Source organism: Tachyglossus aculeatus, chromosome X4, assembly GCF_015852505.1.
Source record: "Tachyglossus aculeatus isolate mTacAcu1 chromosome X4, mTacAcu1.pri, whole genome shotgun sequence".
Taxonomy (NCBI): Eukaryota; Metazoa; Chordata; class Mammalia; order Monotremata; family Tachyglossidae; genus Tachyglossus; species Tachyglossus aculeatus.
In genome coordinates, this window is record NC_052098.1 from 15,061,914 (window position 1) to 15,085,846 (window position 23,933).

The 23,933-nt window shown below is 44.9% G+C and overlaps 1 protein-coding gene across 4 annotated transcripts in view; it reads left to right on the forward strand.

The window, feature by feature from the left end:
- Positions 1 to 1,459: 1,459 nt before the first annotated feature.
- DMRT1 (doublesex and mab-3 related transcription factor 1) overlaps positions 1,460 to 23,933 on the forward strand; it is a 110,245-nt gene continuing 87,771 nt past the window's right edge. For all 4 annotated transcript variants that reach the window (XM_038769836.1, XM_038769837.1, XM_038769839.1 and 1 more), the window contains exons 1-3: positions 1,460 to 1,737; positions 5,630 to 5,804; positions 14,826 to 14,876. In XM_038769836.1, the coding sequence (XP_038625764.1) occupies positions 1,471 to 1,737; positions 5,630 to 5,804; positions 14,826 to 14,876 (493 nt within the window). In that variant the 5' untranslated portion in view covers positions 1,460 to 1,470. The remainder of the gene's footprint in view (positions 1,738 to 5,629; positions 5,805 to 14,825; positions 14,877 to 23,933) is intronic.

Sequence of the window (23,933 nt, forward strand, 5' to 3'; positions counted from 1 at the left end):
TTCGCAAATCTACCCCTCCGGCATTGACCTCGTGCCTTTTTCCCACTCTTGAGTTGTCAGTGCATGTGGATCGGTACCCCTTTGGGTACTCGGTATTCACCCCACTCTCAGCTGTACAGCACACGTCCATAACCATAATTTATTTATATTAACGTCTTCCCCTTTAGAAAGTAAGCTCCTAGTGGCTAGGGAACATGTCTGCCAGCTCTGTCGTACTCTCCCAAGCAGTTAGCACAATGCCCTTCAGACAGTAAGCGTTCAGTAACTACCACTGATTGATTGATCGGTCGATCTTGCATTTCCTCATCTTCAGGAATCTGTACTTTTATGTCCTGCCAACACCTCAAACTTCACCTGCCCCATCCTCTTGGCCAAACCTCGTTTCCTCCCGACTTTCCTATTCCTGAAGACTTCATCACCATCTTCTCTTTACACATCCATATCCTAACATGATCTTCAACCCATCTCTGTCATTCATCCCACGCATTCTGTCTGTCACCCAAATTCTGCTAGTTCAACCTAACAGTATCTACTGAATCCATCCCTTCCTCTCCACCCAACCTGTACCGCATCGATCCAAGCATAAATACCATTGATTGACATCACCATCATGCTTCCCTCCCATAGGAGAGTCTGAGAGAAAAGCATCGTTGCCCAGTGGATAGAGCACAGGCCTGGAAGTGAGAAGGGCCTAGATTCTAATCCCGGATCTGTCACTTAATGTGCTGTGTGATCTTGGGGAAGCCATTTCACTTCTCGGTGCCTCGGTTACCCCATCTGAAAAATGGGGATTAAGACTGTGAACCCTCTGTCGGACAGGGACTGTGTCCAACCTGTTTAACTCGCATCCACCCCACCGCTTAGTACAGTGCCCGGCACCTCGCTCTTAACAAACACCATAAAAATCTCAATCAGTCGATATTTATTGAGCGCATACCGTCGAGCTTCTTCCCGAATCTTGGTGTGGAGGGCACTGTATTAAGCGCTTGGGAAAATACACTGCCAGAGAGTTGGTAGATGCGAGCCCTCCCCCAAGGAGCTGCAGGGGGAGAACGACGTGAAAATCAATTACCCGTCTTCCTCCAGAATTTTTCTGCCAGGCACGAAAATCGTGTCCCCTAAAGGCACCCTCCCGTGAAGACCCCTTTGGCAGTTTTGAAAGAGTAGGGAGAAAACTGTAGGAGCCTCTAGTGCCAAGTGGAGCCGAGCAGGCACCCGAGCGCCGGGTCGTCTCTGCAGTTGTCGGAGTGCGGGCGGAGCGTGCCAAAACCCATTTTGTATCCGTTCCCGGGACCTCCCGCCCTACGTCATTTATTCTCGCAACGAAACCGACCCTGCCCCCAACTCTCCTTCTCCTATCCCGTCCTTTGCTACGGTTGCACCCCTTTCCCGCCCCGTCCTCCCCAGCCCCTGGGCCCCCGCCTCCTCCCCTATCCCGGCATCAGGCACGGGGAGATCACGGCGGCTAAGATGCCTAACGAGGACCCCTTTTCCAAACTTGACGAGCCGCTCGAGGAGCTCTCGGGGGTGAAGGAGCCTGATGATAGTTCGGTGCCCGACTTAGCGGGCCTCATGCAGAAGACGAAGAAACCTCCTCGCCTGCCTAAGTGTGCCAGGTGTAGGAACCATGGATACGCTTCGCCTCTAAAGGGGCATAAACGCTTCTGCATGTGGCGCGATTGCCAGTGCAAGAAATGCAACCTGATCGCGGAGAGGCAACGGGTGATGGCGGCTCAGGTGAGTTGGTGGGGGTGGCGGGGAAACCGAGTCGCGCCCCCCGACCCCTTACCAAGCGAACCCGGGCAGCTTGCAGGGGCCCTCCTGTTGCTTGCATGTGCTTTTCGCGCGCTGCCGGGGGGAAAAGTTGGCTGCGTAGCAAAGGGAAAGCCGTCGATAAAGCTGGGGTTAAGTGCAAGCCTGGTTCAAAAAGTATCCAGTCGAGATAAAAAAGGAGGTTGGGGAGGGGGGGGGGCGGTGTCGATATTGCAATTGCCACAATTTAGCGCCTACTCTGGAGTTTGGGTCAGCCCCGGGAGTTTGTGGGGGTGGGTGCGTGCTCCCGCGCGCGGGTGTGTGCTCGTGCTTCCTAAAGAGTTGTCTACTGTAACAATTTCTGAGCCCCTTAAAAGATGTAGACTGGAATTCTTGCCTCGAAAGCGGGGAAGATAGTTGATAAGTAATCGTGTGCTGGAAAAGAAAAAAGGTCTTCACCGCCCTCTGATAAATATCCAGGAATTTTCCAAAAGAGATTTTTTAGAAATAAACCGGAGCCCCCGGCACTGGTGCACGTATCCTTATACCCCCAACAGCACTTATGCACATCTCCTTATCCGCTCCCGTTTTCCCTATCTGTAATTGATTATTACTGTCATTCTCTCCCCCCCCCCCACACCTCCCTTTATGGACAAGGATTATGCCTGCCAATTCTGTTGTGTTGTACTCCTAAGTGTGTAGTGCAGTGCGCACAGTAAGCCCTCAATAAATTGCACAGTGAGCCCTACCTGTGTGTTCCCTCCCAGTGGTTAGTACAGTGTTCTGCACATAGCAAACACTTAATAAATACTATCACTACTACTGTAAAAATACCACTGATCGGTAGAAAGACCACTGGTTCAGGTGGTTTGCTTATCCTAGAAATGAAAAGACATTTTTATAAAAAAACATACATATTTTGATTATATAATTGTATCTTTCAATCGAAAGTCTTAAATATTTTGAAAATTAGGCTCGCACAACCCATTAACAAACACTAAATGTCCTTTAAGTATTTGGTTTCTTATTGAAATTTTATTTTCCAAATAAAGGCACATTTTGTCTTTTAAATTTACCGTGAGTTCTGGTATTTTGTAAGCAATGATACCGTTTTGTTGGTTTGAATTTATACTCAAGGTAAAGCTGATAGTTCAATATTTCATAATAACAATGGGTTTGCTAAGTAGTTCTCAGTTTGTGAATATTCTCAATAATTTGGAGATAGCTTTTTGCGAGAGCAGTTTGTACAGGTTTATATTCTAGATAATAAAAGCGAACCAACATAAAGCATTTATTGCGGTACAATTTAGGATTGCTGATTGCTGGAGACTGAAGAATGACAAAAATGTTTGCTGGTTGCAATTGAATCATTTTCTTACCTTTAAATTGAAAATATTATTTTAGCCAAATGTTTACTGAACACCCAAGAATCTTTAGCTCCCAATAATTTTTTTTAAATCTACACTGTTCACCATATCAAAGTTGGATAAGTCTTAATTTTGTTTCAGGGCTGTTGCCCCAGTAATAATTTGATTTTTCCTTTTTTGGCTAGTCTGTCTTGGAGCTTCTTTTACTTGATAAATTCATTAATGCAGCTATATTACTCATATATAAGCCTGCATAACTCTGGCAAAAAATTATGATATCCGACCTTGGTTCAGGAACCAATTCCCAGATTATAACATTTGTTTCTATGAATATTTTTTTATCCTACTTAAAATGCTCTGATTTAGGTGCAGTTGTACAATCTGATTTAGTTGTAAGCCCAAGGCCTTCCTGAATCATAAACCTTTTCAATTTCCAGAACGATTTGGAGGTAGTTGTGGTGTTACACTCAGCCTAAGTAAACCTTCCAAAAACTATCCTAGTTTTCAGTTTCACATCCACTTAAAGGTGAATATCACAATTAGTGGCTAATAAAACTGTTTGCCAGTATATCTATATCAGTATACATATATATATATACACATATATATGTATACACACACACACACACACAAATATATATATATATACACACACACACACACATATTTACAGTTCCTTACAGTTCCACCAATAATCTTTTGGCCCATGCAGGAGCCATGTGAGCCAGTTGCAGCCTTGCAACTGGAAGAACAGTCGTTATATTTGTGGTCAGGGTTTGTGACTCCCAACTTGGTTGTATTTTATTTCCCAAGCTCTTAGTAAAATGCTCTGCACACAGCAAGTGTTCAGTAACTACCAATGATTGATAGATTTTGATTATACTAGTTGTATGTAAGAGATTTTTTATGATATTTAAGCGCTTTCTATGTACCAAACACTGTTCTCAGCGCTGGGGTAGGTACAAGGTAATTAGGTTGGAAACAGTCCCTGTCCCGCATGGGCCTCACAGTCCAAGCAGGAGGGAGAAGAGCTATTTAATCCTCATTTTACAGTTGAGGAAACTGAGGCACAGAGAATTTAAGTGACTTACCAAACGTAACACAGCAAGCAATTGGCAGAACCGGGATTAAAACACAAGTCCTTCTGACTCCCTGGCCCATGCTCTTTCCAATAGGTCACACCGCTTGGTTTGATTTGCTTTCATAACTTTCAGACACTTTAAAAGTCTCATTATCTTTCGATGGATCCCCACCTCTTCCTCCCTACCGTGACTGATACTGTTTAGTTGGGAGGCAGTGTATTTATTTTTAATGTATATTTTTAATCTGGAGAGAATTCTTTTGGTCTTTCAAAGCGACAAGACCCAAGCAAACAATTCTCTCCTTGATTTTAACGAAAATATGAAAACCGGATGTTTATCTGATTGAACTGAAAAAATAAAATGTTTGTCCATACTTCTCCTCTTCTAAAAAGACAGCTGTCTGATCACCGGTTGGCTGTTCCATGTCTTGTTTCTCTCCTCAGTGAATTTCTGTGTGACGGTCCTAGGGAAGGAGGAGGACATATAATCTCCTCTCTAGACTGTAAGCTTGTCCTCTGGATTGTAAGCTCATTGAGGGTAGGGAAAGTGTTTATTGTTGTATTGTACTCTCCTGAGAGTTTCGTACAGTGCTCTTCACATAGTAAGTGCTCAGTAAATACGATTGAATTAATTGAATGAATGAATTTAATGAACGTGTGTGACCTAGTGGAAAGAGCATGGGCCTGGGTGTCATTCATTCATCCATTCATTCAGTCGTATTTATTGAGCACTCACTGAGAGCAAAACAACAATAAACAGACACATTCCCTGCCCACAATGAGCTAACAGTCCAGAGCTGGGGAGAAAGGACCTAGGTTCTAATCCCGGCTCTGCCAATTGCTTGCTGTATGATCTCGGGCAAATGACACTTCTCTGTGCCTCAGTTTCCCCATATCTATATCTATAATTCCTGTTCTCCCTTCTACTTAGACTGTGAGCCCCATGTGGAGCTGGGCCTGTGTCCAACATGATTACCTTTATTAGCTCTCTCCTAGAGCTTAGAACAAGCACTTAACAGATACCATTATTATTATTAGTAATAATAATAATGAAGAGAATAAGAATGATAAATTCCAACGTTTCCCAAAATTGAGAAGCAGGTAGAATTCTCAAGGAATGAAGTACCATTTTCAATTATTAGTATCTATAGTGAAATTCCACTGTCTGGAAAATTCAGGGATCTGGTAGCTATTCTTGCTAAATGATTATGGTTATAATTACTACAGTGCTTAGTTAATACTATTGATTGAGAGTGCCTGAGTCTTTTGCCTTTTCACCTCACCTTTGACTTACTGAAATCGTTATAACCCTGATCAAGTCATCTTCTTGGTTTGGTTTGGTGTGGACCACCTAGGAAGGTGGTAAGTTTTCTCAGGGAGCCTAATTTTTGAAAGAAGTGGAAATCTCATTTTCTGTTATTGTTTTTAGGTGGCCTTACGAAGGCAACAGGCTCAAGAAGAAGAGTTGGGAATTAGCCAGCCCATCCCCTTGCCCAGTGCTGCAGACTTGCTTGTTAAGAAGGAAAATAATGGTAGCAACTCCTGCTTAATGACAGAAAACAGCAGCTTGACACTTTCAGCAAACACTTCAACTACCACAGCAGGTAACCATATTTTACAAATGCCATGCATTTATTGAGGGTCAGTAAAGAAGGACAGGGAAGCCAGGTTCCTTAATTGACTTGCAGAGTAGAGGTCGATTGTGTGCCCCAAGGTGGGACAGGGACTGTGTCTGATCTGGTTACCTTGTATTTTCCCCAACCATCACTCAGCCAATTCATTCAAAAGGGCTTAATAGTAAGTGCTTAATGGCATAAGGATTATAAGTGTGAGAGAGCCAAAGATGATCATCAATTCCGTTATTACACTGTTGGTAATTTTGAAGTTATTCTACCTCTACGTGTAGATTCATTGTAGGAGTTAGTGAAATGATGCTTTATTACTTGACTTTGGGGCAAATAAAATAAATGATTACTTGTTGCATTAACATAACTTTCTTTTCGCTTTGCAAAGTAACGCTCCATTTTAGGAATATGCAGATTGCAGAAGACAGTGGAAAAAGTCATAAAAAGATCTCTCCAGTCAGTGTCAGCTTGATTTAAGATCAGTTAGTTGCTTTTTGGCATTCCCCTCTCTATCAGCAGGTTCATCAGAAAGATCACCTTGCTATGTGGAGATACTCGGAAAGGTTACCAGCTCCCCCAGTTGCAGTCTATTGATCACCAAATTGGCTAGGTGTTCTTGGAAAATACTATTTAAAATGAGTCTGTAGCCTTAAAGATATTACTTTGGGTTACATTCTCTCTGATAGCTTTTTCCCCATTGCTTCAAACATGCTTATGTATCCCCTATCCTAAAAAAAACCCTCCTTTGATCTCCCGACTCCCTGCAGTTACAACCCCATCTCCCTCCTATCATTCCTCTGCAAAGACCTTGAGTGAGTTGTCTACACCTGCTGCCTCCACTTCCTCTCCTCCGGTTCTCTCCTTTGACACCCTCCAATCTGGCTTCTGCCCCCTTCACTCCATGGATACTGCCCTCTCAGAGGTTACCAGTGATCTCCCTCTTGTCAAATTCAGGGGCCTCTTCTCCATCTTAATCCACCTCCTTGCCTCTCAGTGGCCTTCAACACCATGGGCCACTCACTTCAGGAAACAGTATCCAACTTTAGCTTCACTGACTTTGTCCTCTCCTGGTTCTCCACCTATTTCTCTGGTCATTCACTCTTAGTCTCTGTCGCGGGCTTCTCCTCTGCTTCCCGCTGTCTAACTGAGGGAACCCCTCAAAGTTCAGTTCTGGGTCCCTTTCTATCCTTCATCTACACCCACTCCTTTGAAGAACTCATTCACTTCCATTGCTTCAGTTACTATCTTCATGTGGATGATTCCCAAATCCACATGTCCAGCCCTGATCTTTCTCCTTCTCTGCAGTCTTGTATTTCCCTCTACCTTCAGGATATCTCTACTTGGTTGTCTTGCTGATATTTCAAACTTATCATATCCAAAACAGAACTCCTTGTCTTCTCACCAAAACCCTGTCCTCCCCACAACTTTCACATCACTGAAGACAGACCACCCTCCTCCGTGTCTCACAAGCCCATAGCCTTGGAATTGCCTCGACTCATCTCTCTCATTCAATCCACATATTCAGTCTGTCATGAAATCCTGTCAGTGCTCCCTTCACCACATCATTAAAATCTGCACATTCCTCTCCATCCAAACTGCTACCTCATTGATCCAACCACTTATCCCATCCCACCTTGACCACTACTGCCCCAGCCTCATGGCTGACCTTCCTGCCTCCTGTCTCTCCGCACTCCAGTCCAAACTTCACTCTACTGCCTGGTTAATTTTTCTAAAAAAAGTTAGTGGGAAGAGCACGGGCTTAGGAATCAGAGGATGTGTGTTCTAATCCCACCTGCACCACTTGTCTGTTGTGTGACCTTGGGCAAGCCACTTAACTTTTCTGTGCCTCTCGAGAGACGATTACTCTCCCCATCTTCAAAACCTTATCAAAAATCACATCTCCTACAAGAAGCCTTCCCTGACTAAATCCTCATTTCCTCTTCTTCCTCTCCCTTGTGTGTCACCCTTGCAATTGGATTTGTACCTCTGTTCACTTTACCCTAACCTCCACATCACTTAGGGACATACCGATATTTTATTGATTTGTATTAATGTCTGACTCTCCCTGTGGACTTTAAGCTTGTTGTGTGAAGGGAAGCAGCATGGCCTAGTGGGTAGAGCAGAGGCCTGGAAGTCAGAAGGACTTGGGTCTGATCCTGGCTTTGCCACTTGTCTGCTGTGTGACCTTGGGCAAGTCACTTCACTTCTCTGTGCCTCAGTTACCTCGTCTGTAAAATGGGAATTAAGATTGTGAGCCCCATGTAGGACAGGACTGGGTCCAACCTGATTAGCTTGTAACTTCCCCAGCACTTAGAACAGTACCTGGCACATAGTAGCCGCTTAATAAATACCATAAAAAGTGTCTACCGACTCTGTTATATCGTAGTCTCCCAAGCGCCTGTCACAGTGCTCTGCACACAGTAAGCCCTCAGTAAATATGATTGATTGATTGATTGTATTCCATGGCCTGTTCATAAACACCAAATAGCACGGGTTCCCCAAGGTTCAGTTCTTGGTCCCCTTCTGTTCTCGATCTACACTCACTCCCTTGGTGACCTCATTCGCTCCGACGGCTTCAACTGTCATCTCTACGCTGATGACACCCAGATCTACATCTCTGCCCCTGCTCTCTCCCCCTCCCTCCAGGCTCGCATCTCCTTCTCCCTTCAGGACATCTCCATCTGGATGTCTGCCCACCACCTAAAACTCAACATGTCCAAGACTGAACTCCTTGTCTTCCCTCCCAAACCCTGCCCTCTCCCTGACTTTCCCATCACTGTTGACGGCACTACCATCCTTCCCGTCTCACAAGCCCACAACCTTGGTGTCATCCTCAACTCCGCTCTCTCATTCACCCCTCACATCCAAGCCGTCACCAAAACCTGCCGGTCTCAGCTCCGCAACATTGCCAAGATCCGCCCTTTCCTCTCCATCCAAACCGCTACCCTGCTTGTTCAAGCTCTCATCCTATCCCATCTGGACTACTGCATCAGCCTTCGCTCTGATCTCCCATCCTCGTGTCTCTCCCCACTTCAATCCATACTTCATGCTGCTGCCCGGATTGTCTTTGTCCAGAAATGCTCTGGGCATGTTACTCCCCTCCTCAAAAATCTCCAGTGGCTACCCATCAATCTGCGCATCAGGCAGAAACTCCTCACCCTTGGCTTCAAGGCTCTCCATCACCTCGCCCCCTCCTACCTCACCTCCCTTCTCTCCCTCTACAGCCCAGCCTGCACCCTCCGCTCCTCTGCTGCTAATCTCCTCACCGTGCCTCATTCTCGCCTGTCCCGCCGTCGACCCCAGGCCCACGTCATCCCCCGGGCCTGGAATGCCCTCCCTCTGCCCATCTGCCAAGCTAGCTCTCTTCCTCCCTTCAAGGCCCTACTGAGAGCTCACCTCCTCCAGGAGGCCTTCCCAGACTGAGCCCCTTCCTTCCTCTCCCTCTGTCCCCCTCTCCATCCCCCCGTCTTACCTCCTTCCTTTCCCCACAGCACCTGTATATATGTATATATGTTTGTACATATTTATTACTCTATTTATTTATTGATTTATTTATTTTACTTGTACATGTCTATTCTATTCATTTTATTTTGTTAATATGTTTGGTTTTGTTCTCTGTCTCCCCCTTCTAGACTGTGAGCCCACTGTTGGGTAGGGACTGTCTCTATATGTTGCCAACTTGTACTTACCAAGTGCTTAATACAGTGCTCTGCAATCAATCAATCAATCAATTGTATTTATTGAGCACTTACTGTGTGCAGAGTGTGTGCTCACTCTGCACACAGTAAGCGCTCAATAAATATGATTGATTGATTGATTGATTGATACACAAATATAGATATCCTTTATATTGAAGAACAAAGACATTTGCTGCATTTTTGTTTGGTGTCGATCATAGCAAGAGCAGAAAAGTATTATTTTATGCGTTTAGAGTTTATACCCAACTGGCTAGCTGATTATTTGATTTTACTGATTTGCTGACCATTTTGTTGGTTGATTGATTGTTGCCGGCTGGCTGGCAATTTAATTGCCTTTACTGACTGGCTAGCTAGCTGGATTTTGGCTGACTGGCTGGCTGGCTAACTGGTTTCCTGGCTAGCTGGTTGTGCACATCTAACTACATTTTCAGCCGGCCACTTTACTGGCAGATCACCCATTATTCTCTATTAAAAGGAGGAGAGAAAGAGCAGGGAGCCTGCAGTCAATGGTATTTATTGAGATTTTACTGTGTGTGGAACACTATACTGTTTGGAAGAGTACAGTACAACAGTCAGTAGGCACATTCCCCATCCACAAGGAGCTTACAGTCTAGAAAGGAGACAGAAATTAAAATAAATTACAGATATAGACATGTACTGTGGGGCTGAGGGTGGGCTTAAAGGTTATATTCCAGGAATGCGTCCATGCAGGTATGCATCTCTTCTTCAGCAGGGAGATGAAGCTTCCCCTGAAGCATTCTCTGGGGCAGTCCTAGAGCCACGAATATTTGTTTAGGGGTGAACCTTTAGTAAGATATTCTCAAGAATGAAAGAGTTATGGGAGGAACAAGTGGGGCAATTCTCACTGGTTCACGACCCAAGTGGAGAAGACCTGTTTGCCAGAGCAGGTGCGTTTTGTCATTTCAGTGTCCTGGGGATGTGAAGCCTTGACAAGCGAGGGAGAAGTGGGGGCCGGGCTTGACTACTGTTAACAAACTCTTTGCCTTCAGCCCATCCTCTCTTCAACCAAACCTCTATCTTGTCTCAATCAATCAATCATATTTATTGAGTGCTTACTGTGTACAGAGCACTGTACTAAGCACTTAGGAAGTACAAGTTGGCAACATATAAAGACAGTCTCTACCCAACAGTGGGCTCACAGTCTAGAAGGGGGAGACAGAGAACAAAACCAAACATATTAACAAAATAAAATAAATAGAATAGATACGTACAAGTAAAATAAATCAATAAATAGAGTAATAAATATGTACAAACATATATACATATATACAGGAGCTGTGGGGAAAGGAAGGAGGTAAGACGGGGGGATGGAGAGGGGGATGAGGGGGAGAGGAAGAATGGGGCTCAGTCTGGGAAGGCCTCCTGGAGGAGGTGAGCTCTCAGTAGGGCCTTGAAAGGAGGAAGAGAGCTAGCTTGGCAGATGGGCAGAGGGAGGGCATTCCAGGCCAGGGGGATGACATGGGCCGGGGGTCAACGGCGGGACAGGCGAGAACGAGGCACGGTGAGGAGATTAGCGGCAGAGGAGCGGAGGGTGGGGGCTGGGCCGTAGAAGGAGAGAAGGGAGGTGAGGTAGGAGGGGGCGAGGTGATGGAGAGCCTTGAAGCCGAGGGTGAGGAGTTTCTGCCTGATGCGCAGATTGATTGGTAGCCACTGGAGATTTTTGAGGAGGGGAGTAACGTGCCCAGAGCGTTTCTGGATAAAGACAATCCGGGCAGCGGCGTGAAGTATGGATTGAAGTGGGGAGAGACACGAGGATGGGAGATCAGAGAGGAGGCTGATGCAGTAGTCCAGACGGGATAGGATGAGAGCTTGAACGAGCAGGGTAGCGGTTTGGATGGAGAGGAAAGGGCGGATCTTGGCAATGTTGCGGAGCTGCGACCTGCAGATTTTGGTGATGGCTTAGATATGAGGGGTGAATGAGAGAGCAGAGTCGAGGATGACACCAAGGTTGCGGGCTTGTGAGACGGGAAGGATGGTAGTGCCGTCAACAGTGATGGGAAAGTCAGGGAGAGGGCAGGGTTTGGGAGGGAAGAGAAGGAGTTCAGTCTTGGACATGTTGAGTTTTAGGTGGCGGGCAGACATCCAGATGGAGATGTCCTGAAGGCAGAAGGAGTGCGAGCCTGGAGGGAGGGGGAGAGAGCAGGGACAGAGATGTAAATTTGGGTGTCATCAGCGTAGAGATGATAGTTGAAGCCGTGGGAGCAAATGAGGTCACCAAGGGAGTGAGTGTAAATCGAGAACAGAAGGGGACTGAGAACTGAACCTTGGGGAACCCCCACAGTAAGGGGATGGGAGGGGAAGGAGGAGCCTGCAAAAGAGACTGAGAATGAATGACCGGAGAGATAAGAGGAGAACCAGGAGAGGATGGAGTCTGTGAAGCCAAGGTTGGATAGCGTGTTGAGGAGAAGGGGGTGGTCCACAGTGTCAGAGGCAGCTGAGAGGTCGAGGAGGATTAGGATAAATTAGGAGCCGTTGGATTTGGCAAGCAGGAGGTTATTGGTGACCTTTGAGAGGGCAGTTTCCGTCGTTTCCAACCCATAGCGACACCACGGACATATCTCTCCCAGAACGCCCCGCTCTCTATCTGCAATGGTTCTGGTAGTGTATCTGTAGAGTTTTCTTGGTAAAAATGTGAAAGTGGTTTACCATTGCCGCCTTCTGTGCAGTAAACTCGAGTCTCTGCCCTCGACTCTCTCCCATGCCGCTGCTGCCCAGCAGCTCCTCAAAAATCTCCAGTGGCTACCAATCAATCTGCGCATCAGGCAGAAACTCCTCACCTTTGGCTTCAAGGCTCTCCATCACCTCGCCCCCTCCTACCTCACCTCCCTTCTCTCCTTCTGCAGCCCAGCCCGCACCCTCCGCTCCTCTGCCGCTAATCTCCTCACTGTGCCTCATTCTCGCCTGTCCTGCCGTCGACCCCCTGCCCACGTCATCCCCCTGACCTGGAATGCCCTCCCTCTGCACATCCGCCAAGCTAGCTCTCTTCCTCCCTTCAAGGCCCTACTGAGAGCTCACCTCCTCCAGGAGGCCTTCCCAGACTGAGCCCCCTCCTTCCTCTCCCCCTCCTCCCCCTTCCCCCCGCCTTACCTCCTTCCCCTCCCCACAGCACCTGTATATATGTATATATATTTGTACGTATTTACTACTGTATTTATTTTATTTGTACATATTCATTCTATTTATTTTATTTTGTTAATATGTTTTGTTTTGTTCTCTGTCTCCCCCTTCTAGACTGTGAGCCCTCTGTTGGGTAGGGACCGTCTCTATGGGTTGCCAACTTGTACTTCCCAAGCGCTTAGTACAGTGCTTTGCACACAGTAAGCGCTCAATAAATACATTCATTCATTCATTCATTCAGTCATATTTATTGAGTGCTTACTGTGTGCAGAGCACTGTACTAAGTGCTTGGAAAGTACAATTCAGCAATATAAAGCTTAACGTAAAATCATATATGTAGCCTACATAATCTTGACCAGAGTTCCCAAAAACAAACTCAAGAATTGTATTTTGTGTTAGACCCATCCATCATTTGAAAGTGCCTAGAAACGTATTGTAGAGAGTAATACTTTTACCACATGGAAATGTTGTGGTGTGGTTTCAACCAGGAGCTGGAAATTCCAATTCCCTTTCCTTCTGTTTTCTTCCTGGGGACTACAGAATCTGTAAAGTATAGCCTACTTTTCAAGATCATTCGTTCTGCTGAAAAATAAAGTATGAGCCACACCATGCTGAAAAATAGACCAAATTGAGGGGACATTTTTTGGCAACTCTAGCCTTATATTTTCATTCCCATGGCAATTAGCAAGCTAACTGACCTGTTTTATCCTAGCCTAGTGGGTCAAATCTTAGGCCTTGGAGTCTTAAGTAGGCACCAAAGGGTAGAGGTTGGGAAGTGGCTTTTCCTAATTTTGGCAGCTTTCCCTATATCAGCTGCTTGGCCTGGCCAGATCTTTTGATTCACTGAAAACTATGAGCCTTCTGCTCAACTCTCCACTCCACTGAAATGCATTGTGTGTGTATACTGTTTTTGTTATGCTCTATAGTTTGAGTTATTTTTGTTCACTATTCTGTTATGTGACACATGACACATATACACACATGCTGTAATCGGTTGGGGTTGTGTACCAACTCTATAATATTGTGCTTTCCCGAGTGTTTGGTACAGTGCTTCACACACAGTACTCAATAAATACCATTGATGGATTGTAATCAGATGAGGGCATAGGAATACTGAGGTGACTGGGGGGATGACATAACTGGGAAGTGTGGGGGATGAAAAGGGGGAATTTAATGGAGAATCCTTCCTGTAGAAGGTTACCTTTTAGAAGGCCTTCAAAGGAGGGGAGGGAAGTGGTTTGGCGATGCCGAGGAGGGAGGAACACATTTCTAGGCACTTTTAAAAGATGGGTCTAAGCTTGGTTGGTCAAGATTACGTAGCCTATGTATGTGATTTTTATCTTAAGATTTATAATAATAATAATGGTATTTGTTAAGTGCTTACTATGTGCCAAGCACTGTTCTAAGCACTGGGGTAGAGACAAGGTTATCAGATTGTCCCACATGGGGCTCACAGCCTTAATCCCCATTTTACAGGTGAGGTAACTGAGGCACAGAGAAGTTAAGTGATTTAACCAAAGTCATACAGCTGACAAATGGCGGAGCCAGGTTTAGAACTTACAATGCATGGCTCCCAAGCCTGTGCTCTTTCCACTAAGCCACGCTACACTGAAGTGGTATTGTGGACATACATTAAGAAAAGGGGAGGACAGTTTCAAATCAAAGGGTAGCTTCACAATTCAAAGTTTGCATTATATTAGAATTATTAATCAGTCAATGGTATTTTTGAATAAGAATAGTAATTACGGTGTTTATTAAGCACTTACTATGTGCCAAGTACTGTACTAAACGCTGGGGTGGATACAGGCAAATCAGTTTGAACACTTACTGTGTGCAGAGCACTGTACTAAGAACCAAATTTGAATGACTCGGTTTTACCAACTTACACATCCCCTTATCACCATCAATCATCAGTGGTATTTACTGAGTGCCTACTAAGCCCAAGGGCTCAGGAGAGTTCTAAAGACACGAGACGTCTTGCATGATTACTACCCTCCTGGAACTTCAAATCTAATATGGGAGACAAAGCAAAAATTATTTACAAGTTGTGGGAGCAGTGGGAAGATGCCCAGTTTTCTCCCTCACCTGTGGCACCTCTGTGGGAGGTTGGGGCACCTGAAACACCTTGGAAAATCCTCCATTTCTCATTCCTGTTTTCTTCTAGGTTGGTGGTGCCATATGGAATCCTCTGGACAAATACCTCAGGAAGGATCTGGTAGGTCTGCTCTCTGGCTACCCTTTTCCCTGTCCAGGATGACACTTGCAGTGAAGAATAATGATGGATACCAGGGGTTGGGGGCATCATGAAAGTTTTGGGAACCCCCTAAGTACTTCGAGAGTGTAGTTGTTGCATATTTATTGAGTGCTTACTGGGTGCAGAGCACTGTACTAAGTGCTTGGTGGGGGAGTATACTCCAACAGAATTGGTAGATGCATTTCCTGCCTACCAAGGAGCTTACAGTCTGGATAAAATCTACTGTTTGATGAAAAATGTTTTATATACTCACATTGTCTTAAATGTATGTGCATGTGTTTTCCCTCTCAAAATATTACTTTAGAGATGAGTTTCATGTTTTTAAAAGTTTGAATTCAGTTGAAAGTAGATTAGGCTAGTGGAAGAATAGACACTTAAGAGTACAATCAGCATTGCTCTGTCAGGTTCATACAACTACCACAGTGCTTCTGATAACCATATCCGGTTCAAACCCTTGGTATTTGCATTTGAGTTGCATGAATTTTAGTTAGTCCAAGCTTTTACAACTTAAAATTCATGCAACTCAAATGCAGATAACAAGGGTTTGAACCGGAGATGGTTCATAAGCTTTTACAACTTATGGGCTAACAGGAGGGAGGGGGATCTCGAGAGGGAAAGCAAAAAAAAAAAAAAAAGACCTAGTAGAAAGAGCATGGGCCTGGAAGCCAGGAGATTTGGGTTCTAATCCCAGCTCTTCCACTTGTCTGCTGCATGATCCTTCTCTGTCCCTCATTTCCTCATCTATAAAATGGGGATTCAATACTTTTTCTCCCTCCTACTTAGTCTGTGAGCCCCATGGGGGACAGTACTTGGCACATAGTAAGCACTTAACAAATACCATGATTATGATAACAATAATAGTAGTAGTAATGAGCCTTATAAAATATAGTGAATTTCTGTCATAAGCCATAAGTAATAAGTTAATGATTTTAATGATGTACTGCCATAGTGACATAGAAGTGATTCTTGGTATATTGGGCAAAAGCTATAGGACCAGATTCTGGTCTCCCCAAGTCATCAAAACTATTTTTGTGCACTTACTTCTGAGGGAAGTAGCACAGCCTAATGGAAAGAGCGTGAGCCTAGAAGTTATAGGACCTGGGCTTTAATCCCAGCTTTGCCACTTGTGACCTTGGGCCAGACTCTGTTTCTCAGTTTCCCCATCTGTAAAATGGAGATTCTATATACCTGTTCCCCCTCCTACTTAGACTGTAGGCCCCATATGGGACAGTATTGTGTCCATCATTCTTACTTTATATCTATCCCAGGGCTTAGTAGTGCCTGACACATAGTAATCAATCAATCCAACAATATTATTTATTGAGCCCTTCTATGTGCAGAGCTCTGTCCTAAGTTCTTGGGAGAGTACAATACAACAATAGTAAGTGCTTACCAAACAGCACAATAATTATACACTAGCACATCATTTTTTGTGTGTATAGTAAGTGGAATGTTAAAGGAGTATGTTACAAGAAATTCTCTGGACTGCATGGATTTTTTTCTTTGTATATGTTTTAAATTTTAAGCATAGTGATTTTTTGCCGTCTTCACTACTACACATTGTTTTCTGTAAAAGGAATATTGTTTGAAGAAGTCACACAAATCATATAGGCAGGCTGGGACAGACTTTTCTCATTGTATCCATATTATTGGCAGATTAGAAATATTATGATGCCTTGAAAGGCCCAAGACAATTTTTCAGACTTCTTGTGACATGCAGTTCTTCAAAAAGAAGGAAAGGGAACTGCAATGGTACCAGAAACCTGACCATGCCATTTTTAACCTTGTAACATTTATAAAGCCCTTAGTTAATCTTGAATACGGGAAAGAAAATCTGAGCTTGTGCAAATGAAATGCTGCTTTTCAATGATAAATACTAATAATTGTGGTATTTGTTAAGCACCTACTAAGGCACTGTACTAAGCCCTGGGGTAGATACAAGTTTATCAGGGTGGATACAGTCCCTATCCCCCATGGGAACAGGTAGTTCACAAACATTAAATATAAACATTTAAATAAAGTAAGTGGAGGATTGTTGGCAAGGTGTTGTCCTGTATTCTACAGTGTCATCAATAAATCCTACACCCATGTCAGAGCCTGCTTCTTGCTTAGGGCTGAAAGTTTAATCTCTTTTTGCATAATATGATTGAAGAATTTCAAGAATCTTCAGGCTGGTAGACTGATGTTTAAAGCCCACCCATCACATAAATCTGGGTAACCCTTCTCCCTTCAGAAGCACAGCCAAAACCTGTCGCTGGCCACGGGACAGGGCAAGAACAGATCCTGCTCTAGACTGGGGAGAGCGGGATCCCTTCTGTCTCCATAGACTCCACTGGAAATTAACACATCTGAAATCAAACTCCTTATGTTGCCTCCCCAATCCTCTCCTCTCCTCCACAGAACTTTGCCTTCACAGTCAACAACGATGTCATCATCATTCTCGCATTATCCTTGACTCCTCACTCTCTTTCAACCCTCACATTGATTCTGTCACTGAATTCTGTTGGTTCTTCCTCCACAACATCTCCAGACTCTGTCCTTTCTCCATCCGAACAGCCACCATGCTGATCCGAGTGCTTGTCACATCCCGACTTGACTACTGCGTCAGTTTCCTCGCTGACCTCCCTGACTCCATTCTCTTCCGTCTCCAGTCCATACTTCACTCTGCTGCCTGGATCATTTCCTTAAAACATCGTTTTGCACGTCTCCCCACTCCTCAAAAACCTCCAGTGGTTGCCCATCCATCTCCGCATCAAGCAGAAACTCCCGACTGTTAGCTTTAAGGCACTCAATCATCTCTTCCCTTCCTACTTATCCTGTCTTTTCCTCTCTCACTCAGCTTGCACGCTTCATTCCTCACGAGCTGACCTACTCAGTGTGGCTCATTCTCACCTTCCTCACTGCTGACTTCTTGCTTACACATTGTTCTGCTTGGAATTCCCTTCCCCTTCACATCTGGCAGACCACTGCTCTCCCTGTCTTCAAGGCCCTTCTAAAAATCACATCAGTAGTAGTGGAAAGAGCATGGGCCTTTACTGCCAACCTACTCCCTGTACCTTCATCTCGTCTATCTCACCACCGACCTCTCATCCATGTCCTGCCTCTGGCCTGGAACACCCCCCCTCTTCATAGCTGACAATTACTCTTCCCACCTTAAATGCTTTATTGAAAGCACTTCTCCTCCAAGAGGACTTCCCTGATCTCTAGACTTCAAGCCTGTTGTTGGGTAGGGACTGTCTCTATAAGTTGCCAACTTGTACTTCCCAAGTGCTTAGTACAGTGCTCTGCACACAGGAAGCGCTCAATAAATATGATTGAATGAATGAAATCCTTATTTCTTCTTTGCCCACTCCCTTCTGTGTCACCCTGACCAGCTCCTTTATTCATCCCTCCCTCAGCCTCTCGGGACTAATGTATACATCCATTATTTATTTGTACTAATGTCTGTCTCCCCCATTAGACTGTAAGCTCATTGTGGGAGGGTAATATGTCTACCAACTCTGTTGTTTTGTATTCTTCCAAGCGTATAGTACGGTGCTGTGCACACAGTAAGTGCTCAAAGCAGCATGGCTCGGTAGAAGTGGTGTGGCCTAGTGGATAGAGCACGGGCCTGGAAGTCAGAAGGATCTGCCACTTGTCTGCTGTGTGACCCTGGGCAACTCACTTAACTTCTCTGTGCCTCAGCTACCTCATCTGTAAAATGGGGATTAAGACTAAGATCCGTATGGGGCATGGACTGTGTCCAAACTGATTAGCGTGTATCTACTCCAGCGCTTAGTACAGTACCTGGCACATAATAAGCATTTAACAAGTACCATTAAAAAAATGATTGATTGATTGATTGATTGGGCCTGGGAGTCAGAGGACCTGGGTTCTAATTTCAGCTCTGCCACTTGTATGCGGTGTGACCTTGGGCAAGTCACTTAACTTCTTTGTGCCTCAGTTTCCTCATCTGTAAAATGGGGATTAGATTTTACTCCTGCTTACTTAGACTGTGAGCCCCATGTGGGTCAGGGACTGTGTCCAACCTGATTATCTTGTATTACCCCAGTGCTTATTACAGTGCTTGTATCACAGTAAGTGCTTAACAGATGCCCTCATTATTATTATAATTATTGTACAAGATAATCAGGTTGGACACAGTCCCTGTCCCGTATGGAGCTCACAGTCTAAGTAGGAAGGTGTAGGATTTAATCCCAGTTTTACAGATGAGTAAACTGAGGCACAGAGAAGTTAAACACCTTGCCCAAGGTCACACAGCAGACAAGTGACAGAGCCGGGATTAAAACACAGGTCCTCTGACTTCCAGGCTCATGGTCTTTCCACCTAGGCCATGCTGCTTTCAATAAATTTTATTGGTTGATTCCGTTTGCCAATATAGAAATGTTCAGTAAATCACTGGCAAGGCAGTACTTGGGCCCATTTCATTAGGGTTACCATATTAGGAACTAGAGTTAGATGCATTTTTTAAAAGACCCTTTGCTTTCTGTGACTGTTTCTGCTCCAAGAGTGGTCTCCAGCGAATTCCTTCAATAAGCTCACTCCCTGCATTATTTTTAGTGTGAGCTATAATGATTTTATCATAGTCATATTTCTTCCAAGGTCTTCTATCTGAGCTACCCATAAAGCAACTACTCCCTTCTCATGTTCTCTTTGATCTTACAATTGGCTGAAAACCTTCTGTGTTCAATGTTTATTGATTTTGTTTCTCCTCCCTTTGTTTTTGCTTCCTCCGTTCTGAATGTCTTGAGTTTTTCTTTGTCTCACTTCCTTTCTTTCTTGTAAAGTGTCATTTTTTTTAGCCTCACTGTTTAATATGTTTTATTCCAGCTATTCATGTAGGACTGTATCATATTTTTGTTTTGGCTTGTAATAACCAAAGCCTCTACGTCCTCATCTGACTGTGGGTTTCTTAGTTGTGAAACTGGAGGAATTTAGGGTGGCCACTGACACCTCTAGCAGATACCGGACACACCGATCCACATGACATCCCATATGTTACGCCCAAGCCCGCAGTGTTGCGAAATGATGTCAAAGGCAACACCGTTTTGCTGAAGCCTAAGGATACCTGAAACTAGAGTATTTCTCCAGGGGGCACCCCCTACTCTCCTCTTGTTTCAAGTCTGTGCATTCCCTTCCTAGGGCCCTGTAATCCCAAGGGCTGCTTCTGAGCCATGAAACCTGGTGGCAGAAGCCAAGGTGGAAGGAGGCTGTGTACGGAAAATGAAAATACAGGCCGTAGAGGCATCTGGTGCCATAGCTATACTAGAAAGGGGACAGACCACCTGAAAAATGGACTGGTGAAAAGCTGTATGACTGTAATGGTAGTATTCACTGAGTGCTTTCTGAGTGCAATGCACTGTTCTAAGTGTTGGGGGAAAAAAAAAACAAGCAGGATGACTGGCCACCTTAAGGAAGCTTGAAAAAAAAATGCTCAAGTGCTAATTTCATTATTAAATTTCATGATAATGGTATTTGTTAAGCACTTACTATATACTGAGCACTGTACTAAGCGCTGGGGTAGATACAAGATAATCAGGTCTGAAACAGTACCTGTCCCACATGGGGCTCACAGTCTAAGAACCACTTGTCCTACCCACACCCCACCCTCAGTCAACCTCCCCTCTCAGCTCTGCTGGGCTCTGAGTCTATGGGGGTTTGCTGACTTTTAGACCCCCCCCTCCACCCCCCCACAAGGCTGGATAGATCCTGGAGGCCTAAGCCCTGGGGGGGTTTGGTTTGCTCTGACAGACAACTGGGGAGTCCAGGCAGGCTCCAATAGGTGACTCAAGTCAGGGAGAGAGAGTGAAGGGAGTGGGCTGCATCCTAGATAAGTGGAGCACTTCTCCCCCAAAGAGAAGGTGAACTCTTTGGCCTTTATCTGAGAAATCTTTGAGTGAAAATTAAAGTTCATCTTGTCCTAATTAATTTTAACAACTGTCTTGTATTCAAGTCATAGGTTGGAAGATGAGGCTCGTCTTTATTTCACTTGACTTTTCAATGAATCTCTTCCATATGGCGGCTTCTTTTTAGAGTTGTCCTTTGACAAGGTATCAACTTTTGTCCATTCCAAAACTTTCTCAGCCATATAATTGTTCTCTTTCGTGGATGTATTGTCAGCTTATTTTTTTAAGTTTCTGTCTGTTCCAGAAGTGAGCATAAGTCAAGGCCAAACATAGCTTCTGATTGTGCTGGGGTTTTTTTTTTTTTTTTTGGGGGGGGGGGGGGGCGGGAGGGTTGGTTTACAGACCGTATTGTCCAAGTTGGCTGTTGCTATCACAGCTATGTAGTAGGGGTGGCTAAGAAGGTAATCCATTAGACGGTCTCAAAAAATACACTCTGTACTCTTCAAAACTGAGTAAAATATCAAGGTTGATGGGCTGCCTCCTTAATTCTGTGTATAATTAGCAAACACAGCAGTGGGAGGCAGAGTGGTACTGAGGGAAGATATCAAACAAACAGATTAGCAGAGGCAGAGAGCCTGAGGGGAGGGGTAATTCTGTTTCACTATTGGACTAAACCAACATTTGTTGAACCCTATCATTAGCATCTGAGACCCTTAAAAGCGGAAAGCTAGATCAGGAATGATGTGCCCCCCACCCCGGTTAAGGAGCTTTTTAGGATCCCTTTCTCCTTATTCTCCTTTCATAGTGATGTTTGCTGTCTCTTCTTTGGACCATTTATTCAGGGCTCTCCACCCACCAAGGCTTTCCTGTGCTCTTCTCCCTCTGGTAGCAGATGAGTAACAGGGACAGGAGAGGAATAGGCCAGAGGCAAGATGGGGGAGTAAAGGCTGAGGTATCCCTTCATATTCAGTCCTGTCAGTTTTACCTTCACAGTATTGTTAGAATGACACTGTCTCCCATGCCACTCTCGAGAAGGGGCCTCATTTTCTCCTGCTCCCCAAGACTCACTGGGAAGAGAGGAGGAACTGTCATCTCCCTCCCCAACGTTGCTTTCACACCATTCCAACCCCCGCTTCCCTTCCTCTGAAACCCAAATCATCCACCTTTACCACCCACTCCAGTTATTAGTCGAGGTCATCCACCTCAGAACCCTCCTCCAGATTTCTGAACCATTTTTATCCCTTTCTTACCTTCCTTCTCCCTTTCTCCATCATTACATTGATTCTTGAGGACTTCAATATCCATGTTTATGTTCCCAACTACTTTTCTGCTGCCTGCTTCACCAAAACTCGCCCACTCAGCAACTTGGACACACACTCGATCTCATCATCTCTAGTCACTGTACAATCTTTACCCTCACCAATTCTGAAATCCCTCTATCTGACCACAACCTCATCACCTGCCTTCTCCCCCACCCCCACCCACCCCCCAAATCTGTCCTTTTCCCCTCCAGAGACCTCTAATCTTTTGACCTGCGCCAATTTTCTTGTCATCATGCACCATTGTCTCTATACCCCAAATACCTTCTCCTGATGCACAAATAGACGCCATCACCACTCTCCCAACTCACCTCACCTACGCTCTTATCCCTTCACCGATCTCATATCAGTAGCCCACATTCCTGGATCAACTCCACAGCACGCTTTGTTCATTCCTGTGCATGGGCTGCAGAGTGCTGCTGAGGGAAATCCACATATCAGACCAACCTCAGCCATCCAACTTCATGCTCACCTGCTTTAACTCTTCCCGACAACATTATTTCTCCATCCTCACTGGCACCCATGCCCATTACCCTTGCCTGCTGTTTCAGATGTTTAACTTCCTCCTCAAACCCTTTGTCCTCTCACCCCCTACCATCTCTTGCCCCTAATGACCTGGCCAATTCGTTTTTTAATAAAATTAAAGCCATCAGTGTGGTCTCCCTAAAATCTCCTCTGCACCTCTCCAGTCCCTCCCTCCTCCTGCCCCTTCTTTGACTGTCCCTTCTTTCCCAGTAGTCTATCAAGAGATCTCCAGCCTCCTCTCAAAGTCCTGTCAGCTCTATCTTAACAGCATCGCTCAAATCTACCCTTTCCTCTCCATCCAAGCTGCTACTACACTGATCCAAGCACTTACATCCTGCCTTGATCCTACTACATCATCCTCCAAACTGACCTCCCTGCTTCTTGTCTCCTCATTTCAGTCCATACTTCATTCTACCTCCCGGATCATTTCTCTAAAAAAAGTTCAATCTACATCTTCCCACTCCTCAAGAACCTCCATTAGTTGCCCATTCACCTCCACATCCAGCAGAAACTCATTACCATTGGCTTTAAAGCACTCAATCAGCTTGACCCCTCTTACATTACTTCAGTGGTCTCCTACTATAGCCCAGCCCACATGCTTCACTCCTCTAGAGCCAGCTTTCTTACTGTGCCCTGATCTCATCAGTCTTGCCACTGACCCCTTTCCCACGTCCTCCCTTTTTCCTGGAACTCCCTCCCTCTTCATATCATTCAGTCAATGGTATTTATTGAGCGCTTATTATGTGCAGAACACTATACTAAATGCTTGGGAGAGTACAACAGAATTAGCAAACAAGTTCCCTGCTTATAATGAGCCTACAGTCTAGAGCTCCAACATTCACTCTCCCCACCCTCAGAGTCTTATTAAAATCACATCTCCTCCAAAAGGCCTTCCCTGACTAAGCCCTTTTTCCCCTACCCACCCTCCCTTCTGCATTGCCTATGCACTTGGATCAGTACTCTTTAAGCACTTGATATTCACCTTACTCTCAGCCTCACAGCACTTGTGTACATATCCGTAATTTATTTTAAAGTCTGTCTCCCCCTTTAGACTGTAAGCTTCTTGTGGGCAGGGAACATGCGTACAAACTCTGTTGTATTGTCATCTCCCAAGTGCTTAGTACAGTGCTCTGTGATTATTGATTAGAATCTGCCCTTCCTCTCCATCCAAATTGCTATCACACTGATCCAAACACTTATCAGTTCCTGCCTTGACTACTGCATCAGCCTCCCCACTGACCTCCCTGCCTCCTGTCTCTCCCAACTCTAATCCATATTTCATTTTGCTACCTGTTAGCTTCTTTCTGATTTATACTACCGTTCATGTT